This window comes from Cydia fagiglandana, chromosome 14 (genome assembly GCF_963556715.1).
Source record: "Cydia fagiglandana chromosome 14, ilCydFagi1.1, whole genome shotgun sequence".
NCBI lineage: Eukaryota > Metazoa > Arthropoda > Insecta > Lepidoptera > Tortricidae > Cydia > Cydia fagiglandana.
Genome location: NC_085945.1, coordinates 3,432,849 through 3,444,338, shown reverse-complemented (window position 1 = coordinate 3,444,338; position 11,490 = coordinate 3,432,849). Strand labels below are relative to the sequence as shown.

Sequence of the window (11,490 nt, the reverse complement as noted above, 5' to 3'; positions counted from 1 at the left end):
TTAGTGTTAGGAATAGCAAAGTGTCACGTATTTTGCGGCTAGATGTACATTTTCGTCACAATTGTAACTAGTGTAGGTTCTAAGCCTTATTATATGGTTGCAGCTATATTATTTTTTAACAGTAATTTAAAAAGTCATAAGTACTAATTAATATAAAAATGGTAACAATGATTTAGGCTTTAGCTTTATTTATATGAAACACTACAAATCACAACACCAAAAATGCCACTATTAAAAAAGCGCACGTACTAGACACATTTTAATTTTTACTAAGACATCAAAATCGTGCGATCAAAAAGACTATTAAAAAAGACAATTAATTCTAATTAGGATTTCCGTGCAAAACTGTAATTCGTGTAAGATATTTTGAAGACTATGTGAATTAGATCTATTTTCTCAACGGTTCACTATTATCGTATTGTTGTCATGGTAACAGTGTCACCAATATAAGTACAACTAGAAAGGTTTGTGCACATCGGATGCGTGTGCGTACACGTGCATCTGCGCGTTGTAATACACGGATTCTTACGAGAGACGGCACACCGCTTACGTGACGTGTGCGTGCACGGCTCCAACATCTAACACGTTTACGCACACGCAGCCGATGTGCCAGATGGCATCATAAATGAATTTAACGTTTATGGTAGTATTTCCATTTAAAGTTTGTGCAGAGTTAACTTGGTCTGACTTTAATAGGCTGACTAAATGTTAATAGAATTCTATCCGGATCTGTAAGAGCCACTTGCACCATTCACTAACCCGGGGTTAACCGGTTAAATCTGGAGTTACCATGATTACCAGTACAATTTGAGACTGGGCTACAGGTTTAACCGCTTAACCCCAGGCTATAGTGCAACTGGCCCTAAGCATATGATGAACTTTGTTATCCATTTGAAAAAAACAGACACTGTCAAAAGCTACGACCATAATCTGTACTGGAAACGTTCGCATAGTATTAGTATAAGTTTATTTATTGTTGAGATATTTTAATGTGTTTACACTGTTTACCTAATTTTAGTACATATAAAGTGGAACGGAATTACGTACGTTGGTAATACAAAGAGTAATATGACTTGGAACTCCGGCCGTTTAAGAAGTGTAATTCTCTTACAGTAGGTGTCACTAGGCGCCTCCCTAAGGCGCATATGAGTGATATGGTAGAAATATTCGCTGTCATCGAGTGAAGTCTCGGTAACTTGGTTGGCAGAGCGACGGGCTAGAGAACAAGAGTTGCGAGTTCGAGTTTCGCTCGAGACAGTGAATTTTTCCACTTTTCATTTAGCTAAGCTTAAAAACTGAAATTATAGTGATTCTGAAAATGACTCCGATTGTATAAACTAGTTAGAATTAAGCCGCAAGGTTAATTCAGATGGTAAACTTAAGATTCTATAACTATTTTGTACGGTCGCCATCAGATATATCGGAGCGGCCAAGGTGTTCACAATATCTGAACACGCACTCTAACGCCCCGACAATAGAGGCGTGTTCAGATATTTGTGAGCGCTTTAGCTGCTCCGATATATCTGATGGCGACTGTACGTAAAATGCCAGATGAATTCCGTTCCACTACTTTTGCACCTTTGCGAGATGTAGTTCTTTGAACAGCACACTGTTGTATAATTTACTGTTGTTCATAATTCATTGCAAGGTTAAGTCAAGAGCGCACCGAATGCGTGTGCGAAGATGTGCACGTGCGCTTAAATGTTGGAACCGTGCACGCACACGTCACGCATGCGGTGTGCCGTCTCTCAAAGGATCTGTATATTGCAAGTTACAACGCGCACGTACACGTCTACACACGCATCCGGTATGCACAGGCCTTTAATAAAAAAAAATACATAAGATTAATTCACTAGATAATTTCGTCTACAAAGTAATTCCACTGTGTAACAAAAATGTCCGTAAAAATAAGTGAGGAAATTTTCGTTACACAAAGGAACGAATTAATCCTTGTATTTTTTTTAAACCTCGAAAAAGTCAGAATAACCAAAAATCTGGATATTCAGTTACTCCCGCAATTTAGATTTTACAATTGCATGAATACATACAAAATAGAGTTTTATTTACTCTTTGTACAGAATAATGAGTATTTTAGAAATTATTTAACCAAGAATGCCTTGCGTACGCTTTATTCAACAAGTACTCGATTTCGGGTTAAGGTTTAGTTTGTAAACGAATCTCGTAACTATTACGCTTTATCATTGTATTTTTTAACTACGCTCTTATAAGGCTTGGAATGATTTTAAACAATTAAATAATTCAACAAATATATAAATGTGACGTTATCTATGAAAAGGGACCTTATTGTCGATGGCGCTTACGCCATTATTAACGATTCACGATGCTCCGATATAAATACTGTTAACTGTACATCGGTGGACCTTATGCCTTTTGTAATAAGGTCCACCTATGTACAGTTAGTAGTGTTGCTGTTTGTACTAAGTAAAAAAGACTTAAAGAGCGTGCAACTACTATACAGGGTGATTTCGGGGTCGTGGAGCAAGAGAGCCAGACATCATACAGAATCCAAAGATGAGCCTAATGATGTTGTTAATTATTGTTTATCACCAATAATGATGATTATCTTCCAGATGGCAAGTAGGAAAAAAACATTTTTGCATACAATTTGGTGACCCTACTCAATGTGACGTTTTGTCGCTTTCCATACAGCGTATGTCAAAAGTCATAGGGTGACCATAATTACTTAGTATAACATAATTTTTACTTGAAAAATAAGAATAATTAAAGTAATTATCTTTTAATCAAATACTACCATATGATAATGTGGATCATTTACAGAGTCAGAAAAAGTGGTTCTGGATCACGACCCAGAAATCACCCTGTATGTATACATTTTAGAGTCGTTTTTGCTAGTTTTAAAAGTTTCTCATCAGAAAAATAGTTGCAGGTTCCTGCAGACTTAATTTGTCCACAATTCATTCCATTGTGTAACGAAAGTAATATACGACTGCGTTACACAATGAATTGATTAAATTAAAAACAAATTAAGGGTTTAACTATGTAAAAAATAATCTTAAACTTAATTTTTATACATTTACATTCAGAATTAGGAAATTTAAAAAAATCAATACTGCTTAGCCTTATAAGAGCCCTTATCGCTATACTAGTCATTTTTATCAACCATCAAAGGAGCAGTGCAATTCACAAAGCATTTTAACTTTAAGACTTCGTATTACGTCACAAACTATTTTATTACTAGTGCTATAAAATAAGCCGTTGAGTAACTAGGTAGCAAAATTACAAATTTTAATACAATAAAGTTACTCACGACTCAAAAGATTTTGAAGTTTTTTAAATGCAGTCGAGTTCTTTTAAACTAGATTTTTTTATATTAATTTTAGTTCTGTTTTTACAGCATCATGTTGCTGCCTAGTTCCGCAATGGCTTACCGTTTTTCCTAACAATTTTTAGTACATTTTTACCACAAAATTCTAGAGCTACGACTTTGTACCTTATTTACTTTAAAATAAGGGTCTTAAGCTAACTCTCGGATACCTATTAATTATTAATTTAGTGATGTAAATGATAAAGGCAAATGTTCATGTGTGTAATTATTTTTAAGATTAATGCATTGTTAAACTGGTGTTCGCTACACATTGATTATAACGACCATAATGCAGCATTATAGTATTTTGGCTTTTTCGTGTTTTCCTACAAGCACAGTGTAAAAAGTAACAGAGGTTTGACGGCGTTTGACGTGTACCGAGCTAGTATGATATGACAGCGATGTATGCAGCTCGGGTGCGCGCGACCCCCCCACTCGTCTCCCCTCGTCGAACGACTGTATAGACTGTGCTACAAGTTTGAAAATGTATTGAATTTTACTCTTCATCTGTGTATAGTCATTATGACAGTTCTGTTGTGATTGTGACCCAGTGTCCCACTGTTTGACATTATTATATTATTGAATTGAAGTGTTTTTAATTCTAGTATCAATGTATGTGAACACCAATTTGTAAGACACTTGCCGTCCTGATACTTCACTTTTCAAGCGTACCCACCTTATTTGTTGTAATTATGTTGAAGCCTGTATTTATTATGTTTTATAAAACAATTTTTAAACTAATATGGCGTTTTATTTGCTGCATACGTATGAGTGTCGCCTGAATCCAGCATTCAGGACAGATCAGCTTAAGTCTGACCTGCGGTTATCTAATCTTGAGGTCTAGTTAAAATAGGCAAGAACATCATTAACATTACATTATATATTATTTGTGAATAGCACAACGCTACGCAGAAGGCAAAATAGGTACCTACCTACATATACTTACATAGTTGTTTCTTGTCATATTATGTCATATACTATGGTCATAATATTACATACTATTTTCTAAAAAGAGTAAACAATATTTCAAAATAGAATGAATAAAACCACGTGAATACAATAGCTTTTTTTATTATGCCGTAATTGTATAATATCGTAAAAAATTAAATCAAATGGTAAAACATTAATTGAAAATTAAAGCTACATTTAATATCCTTAAATTTATATCTAATGATTCTAATGAATACATCACAATCAAACAAACATACTTTAGATCATAATTCGGCGATCATTAAGAGAATAATTTATATATTATTTACATTATAAATCCGACTCGACTCACGTATTGAATTACATATAACAGTCGATGTCAAATATATGTTTACATTTTCCACCTTATTATAAAGGCGTAAGGTGCAAAATCATAAACACATCTTAGACGTCGACTTATACTTATGGCGTTACTCATAAACGCGTTACTGGCCAGAGGGGCTACCGCGAAAACCGAAATTCGCAAATTGCGGGGATCTTTCTCTTTTACTCCAATGAAGGCGTAATTAGAGTGACAGAGAAAAATGCCCGCAATTTGCGAACTTCGATATTCGCGGTTATAGGCCTGAATTAAGTATGAATAGTTTGTCTTTATCTGTCATGTTGCCTTATGCATTTGTAAGACAGGGATTTAACTAAATCAGGCCCGTCAAGTTTTATGAATAAAGGGGTTAACACCTTCATTGCCACCCAGTCAAACAAGACATCCGCGTCAGGCCACTACAATTTCGTGGTATAAAGCAGTAGTACCGCGATCCCGACTATCGGGTCGTCCGGCCTGGGAACGAAATCATAAAATACCCGATAGTCCGGTTTTCGGCACTGAATGTGTTAAGCCAAATCTCATAGAAAAAGGGGCAAGCCATGATGGCGCCATCTATGCAAACCTTTGACAATGCAAACCGTGATAGCTATAGGCAGTTGAAATTTTCACAGACTGATGATCACACACCGACGCTATAACAACAAATACTAATAAATATTTAAGTTGGGCTCCCAAACAACAAACGTGATTTTATTGCCGTTTTGTGCGTTATGGTACAGATACGGAACCCTTTGTGCGCGAGTCTGACTCGCACTTGGCCGATTTTTTCTTAGCTAAAATCTGTGGTATTTTAAGTCTATCGTAAGCATAAAGCACAACACACATGTTATTTAGTCTGAATCTCATTCTAAAGCACACCATAAATTATCAAATAACTAGGGTAATTCGCCAGTAACTGGCCACAGGTGTCAATAACTATAGCCACCTTATACTAAACCGATTTCTGTTTATAGGAGAATAGAATTAATTTTTAGTTTAGGGTGGCCAGTTACTGGCAAATTACCCTAGTATTTTATTCGTAATTAGAACATTTCTAGCTATTTTGGCATTCACTTATCGAGCACCAATTAAATTTTGAATTAGTTATTTTTATTTATTAGAAAACTTGTTAGTAATACGGGCAGCCTGTTATTCAAAGGTCATTAAGCTAATTTCACAAATAAATACGGATATGATGGTTGCGCTTTTATCGTCTATTAACTTTGTATTTGACCGAGCGCCAGCATAGATCTCCATTTCAGCTTGAACAAAAATGCTTTCGTATGTATTTCTCAACCGATTCTCCGATTAGGTAATGTAGTGCGACCTGTATTTTTTTAATTTAAATACTTAAGTATGATGGCATCAATAAATTTTGTACAAAATCGCCCGTATTACCCAAGACTCCATATGAATTGCTAATTCACACTAATTAAAAATTATCAATTCATGTTTATCAAATGACAATACTTATAAAATGCCAATTCGTTCTTATAAATGTCAATCCATACATATAAAACATTCAATTTCGTACCTCATACATTAAGTAATTACCTACTTGATCCGACTTCATTAATTAGGACTGTTTGTTATTAAATTATGTACGGTAGAGTTTACAAACGTCTTTACAAGCCAATGTTCCAAAAATATATTTACATGGCCTTGTTATCAGATTCTTAAATCAGAAAAGGTGACAGTGGCGAATGGCGAACAACTGACAGGCTGTTATCGCCCGGCGAACTGGTAATCTGTGGGCCCCTTTAGAGGCGTGTAAGAGTAACATATTATCGCAGGTGACTGTACTATACAGTCACCTGCAATAATATGTTACTCTTCGAAGGCCGCAAAAATATGTGACCCGCTCTCATGGCTACAAATAAGATCGTGTCAGATATTTTTGAGTCCTTCGTTGTGTAACATATTATTGCAGGTGACTATACATTTACGATACAAACGCGAAAAGTAGGAAAATCGCAAGGAGTAGCGATAAATTAAAACACTACCAAAGGGATTTTATATCGACACGAGTTGCGAACTACCCACTTTTCGTACTTGTATCGAAAAAAAATCGACATAGGCAGGTATAGTGCGAACTGTTAATTACCGCTCTTGTAAAGATCTTTGTGAGCGCGACTGTACTGTACGACCTAACTCTTATACAGTAGAATCCGTTTATTATGACTCCGCTTATCCTCCTAAGGCCCAAGCTCCTTACCAACAAGGTAAGCAAGGTAAGGGTCAAGGTACTTATTCAGTTTAATGAAATTTAAATCATATTCGATTGGAACACAGTTGCTTTTGCTTTGCTTCGTGCAGTTTTTGAACAACGCAAAATCAACTCTATTTCCTACAATGTAGGTTCAAATTTCTGTGACAAATTTTGCATTTGTCATTTGTATGGCTGGGCCTTAGGAGGTTAAACTGACCAACCGCTTACTATGACGTAATTACTGTGCGAAGTTTGGTTTTCATATAAAATTCTTAGTGACAAATTCGGATAAGATGACTTCGCTTATAGTGACAAATCGCTTACTATGACCGAAAAATCCCATTTTCATGAAATTATGTCCGGTTATACTGACACTTATGCTGGTTTTCGTGGCCGTCACCACGTCTTTCCCTGCGAGGACGTTTGGTGCGCTCGTGGCGTGTAAGGTATTTTAGTTTTGATCATCAGTGACAAGTTGATATTTGTTACAAGTTTAATAAAACTTATTTCTCACAAAGGAATTTGAGATTAATTTGGAAAACATAACAAAAATAATAAGTTGTACAACTATATTTTATATGACATCCGCTTAGTATGACGTGTTTGTCACTTCCCTTCGATGTCATTATAAGCGGATTCTACTATATTTTTAACTACCTTTACTCACACATACACATTTACACATTCACTTCTTTCTCTCTTTATCTTATTTATCTAGCACTCGGTATGTCATAGAATCATGTCATAGTCATTTGTAACATCTCAAAGTCACACTCATGTAAAGTCAAGAAAAACAATACATGACATATAGAACATAATAGTTAGGCCAAGCTATGTTGGCAGCGATTTGATTAGCCTAGACTGTGCAAGTGTTAATTAAACGTCATAATTTCATAGAAGTTTGACGTTTAAAATAACACTTGCACCGTCTGGGTTATCAAAATCGCTGTCAACTCTACCTATAAGCATATTCAAACTCGAATACATCTCACGGTATTTATCAGCTTTTTGATCCTTGTATTCTTTATACAGTGCGTTGCAATGCGCGGCCGGAAGCGGTCGTGCCGTAGTGCACTGCACGAATTTTAAAATTCGCGAACCGCGCGGCAATAGCCGCTGCCTACTTACCCGCTATGACTTCACCACAAGTCGTAGTCAACGAGTTGTTGGCATTTATTCAAAATGCCACCGTGACTTTGGATGAGACCAGCATCGTGCAGATCTGCAAGTCCAGCTTCCAGGAGGAGGACATATGTAGTGGCAAGGCGCTGCTCTACCAGACGCTCGGCAAAGCCGACGAAATGCCATCACGACGAAGAGATGGAGGCGTGAAGAGTCTACGGGACATCATCTCGGTGTTCAAGGGGACCGATTCATCAAACATGCCCTCTTTCGTGGCGAAGGACCTACATCGGCTACCTGTCGTCTCGTTGGACCATGTTGACGTTTCCAGGCTGCTAAAGGATATAATTTTCCTGAAGGACAGTCTGGCTGAAATGCAGGCTAAGTTGGAGGTATCGAATAATACCATCAGTGAACTACGTTCCGAATTAGCGTTAATACGTAGTGCTAGTTCGGAATGTAGGTCAGATAACTCTAGCATAGCCGTGTGTCACGTTGCGCGGAATGCGTCCATCGGCGGTTTCGAGTCCGCGAATTTGGATGCGTCGGCGATTGCTGAGCAGGCGACCGCCGACCCGCGCCCCGCCGCCCGCCCGTCTACGTCACCGGAGACGCGCACGTCACGCGAGAGTACGTTGACCCCAAAACGTTCCTACGCTGCCACCGCCGCTAAGCCGCCTGCTGTGTCCAAGTCTAAGCAGCGGCCGAAGAAAGGGGTACAGAGCCTTCGTGAACCTGTTCACAAGGATCGGTCACAGCTGACTCTTAAAGAGTCGGGATGCGACAGAGATGGCTTCAAGAAGGTGGAGAGGAGAAAGAAGTCAGCTCGTCCGAATCAGTGCGGTACCGCACCGACTGGACCTAACCATTTGCTGCGTCCCGCAACACCGACGACGCTGCTGTATGTGTCCCGATTACACTACCTTACGAAGGTCGAGGAGATCGTGAAGTATGTACGAGTCAAGTCCGGATTCATCCTGAGGGCCGTGAAGTTGGAATCTCGACACAGTGTGAATTTTAATTCTTTTGTGCTGAGCGTTCCGACTGAACATCTAGCGACCTTCACCAAGGAGGAGTTTTGGCCGAAGGGTGTCAAGTTCCGTCGGTTCCGCGGCCGGCTCCCTGACACTGCGGGGTTGCGAACTGCATCGCAGCCATAATTGTGTTTTTAGTTTTAAGATATATTTTGTATTAATATGTATGCTAGTTTTAAGGTATTTATCTATGGGCCAATAGTTGCCTGAAAATAAATGTTTTCATTCATTCATTATACCGTCAGCAGCAGAAGTTGCTAAGCGGGCGAGGTGTTCAAAATGATCTTGACGCGGCTTTATTGTTAAGAGAATAAGGACGCGGCCACACTGGCGATTTGTGAGCGAGTTGAAAGCGAGGCGAGTGGCGAGGTTTCGCGGTCGCCTCGCTTTCAACTTGCTCGCAAAACGCCAGTGTGGCCCCGCTCTAAGAGCGTGACAAGGTAATTTTGAATACTTCGCCCGCTTAGCAACTTCTGCTGCTGACTGTACCTTTTATTATTTTCTGTTTTCTCTCTCTTTTGTGCTTGCATAGCTTGTATGTAACATATCAGAGAGCTGTTTAAATCTATATAAACTAGCCAAATACATAATGGACATAAATATTATTACACAGATAATCTCTTAAAACTAAACTGGACAACTTGTTCTTAACATTAATTAAGATCTAACTTACTTTAACTTAAAAGGAAAAACCTTAAAAAATTAAAAACCTACAATTATTTTAACTTAAGTTGTACTAAATATCATGTTAACTTGGATCACATTTTAACTCCGAAGCCTCATAAGACTCGAAACATTGTACAGTTAGCGCCACTTGCATACCACTAACCCAGGGTTAACCGGTTAAACCGTTAAGTGTCATATTGTACTGGTAACCATGGTAACTCCAGGTTTAACCAGTTAACCCCGGGTTAATGGAATGGTGCAAGTGGCCCTTAGCAGCATAAGTGGGTAAGCGGGTAAGGTGTCTAGAAAGATCTACACAGACTTTTATTCTCTTAACAACAAAATTGTGTTCAGGTCATTTTGATCACCTCGTTCGCTTAGATCCTTCTGCCCCCGACTGTAAATTTTTAATAAAAAATCCTACACTATCAAATAATAATTAATAGTTTTAGTTAAATCTATAGACCCCGACTATTTATAAAAAATAGTCATTTAAAAGTATGAATATCAAATAAATCATGTCTTTAATAAAAAAAAAACATCATAAAATTAAGTTTTAATTGAACTGTATGAGTTTGTCACAAATATTGTACTTAAGAGTTTTAGATTGTATTGTTCATTTAGTTTTTATTTATTTATTTACATAAATGGAAAGTTAGAGGTTAGAGTCGGGTGTAGTTTTACATACATTTGGAATGTTAGGTCTCAACAGGAGTAACTAAATAATTGTACAGTCAACTGTACAAATTAGAGATGCACCGGATATCCAGTTACTATCCGGTGTCCGGCCTATCCAGCCGTTATTTTACTACCGGCCGGATACCGGATAGTAGGTATACCGGATAGTAACATTGCTTGATTTCGGAGTAAACTAATTGGATTTAAGAAACAGACACGGTCATGATCGTACTTGTTTAATATTTTAAAACAATTTAATCATTCCACTGACATGCACGCGCATTCATTTCGAACCTAGAAATGAGTCCGCGCGAACGTTTACTAGTTTACGTTTAGGAAACAGGTCAAACCTGCAGAATGCGCACCTGAAAAACCGAAATGTAGGTATAGTTCCGCTGGCCGAATATTCGGCGGCCGGATACCGGATATTCGGCCGATTGTCAGGCCGAATATCCGGTATCTAGCCAACAACTATCCGTTGCATCTCTAGTGTGCACTCATGTTTGTACAGTTGACTGTACAAGTCACTTCCTTTCTGAGAAGTCTTAAAAATAATTGAAACTACTGGTAGGTAATACAAAACTCGAACCTAGCAGTTTAAGTTTTGATTGAATGTTTATGTCATTTATTCATATGGGGTCATCCATTAATTACGTCACACCAATTTCTAGGTTTTTGGACCCCTCCCCCCCCTTGTCACACTTGGTCACATTTGGCAAACCCCTCCCCCCCTAGTGTGACGTCACATTTTTTCTACGAAATCGCCAAATCGAATTAAGTAAGTACCTAAGTATTATTAATATTTTATCAAAATATTTTTGACGATATAAATATTAGTAATTTTATAACCCAAAACTGCTTAGGAAAGAAAATTAAACGATTAAAAACTATTTTCGTTTTAAAAACTTGTTATTTAAATGTACAGCGAACTAAATAATTTAAATAAATTTTCGGTTACTGATGAAGTTAAAGTGACGTCACAAAGTTTGTGTCTCCCCCCTCCCCCATGTCACAATATGTCACATTTTCTTGACCCCCTCCCTCCCCCTAAACGTGTGACGTAATTAATGGATGACCCCTATTATGTTTTGTGATTTTTGAGGTTATCTCTTCGTGATTACTTGCCAAATTTTTATTTAAA

The 11,490-nt window shown here is 37.7% G+C and overlaps 1 protein-coding gene across 1 annotated transcript; it reads left to right on the top strand.

Moving 5' to 3' along the window:
• The first annotated feature begins 7,982 nt into the window (after window positions 1-7,982).
• LOC134670885 (uncharacterized) lies at window positions 7,983-10,035 on the top strand. Its single transcript, XM_063528698.1, has 2 exons — window positions 7,983-8,920; window positions 10,026-10,035. Exons 1-2 carry the CDS (start codon window positions 7,983-7,985, stop codon window positions 10,033-10,035), a joined length of 948 nt encoding a protein of 315 aa, XP_063384768.1.
• Window positions 10,036-11,490: the final 1,455 nt, after the last annotated feature.

Bases quoted from the DNA above. Each gene is read 5' to 3' on its own strand.
- LOC134670885 (XM_063528698.1), top strand. From the start codon at position 7,983: ATGACTTCACCACAAGTCGTAGTCAACGAGTTGTTGGCATTTATTCAA.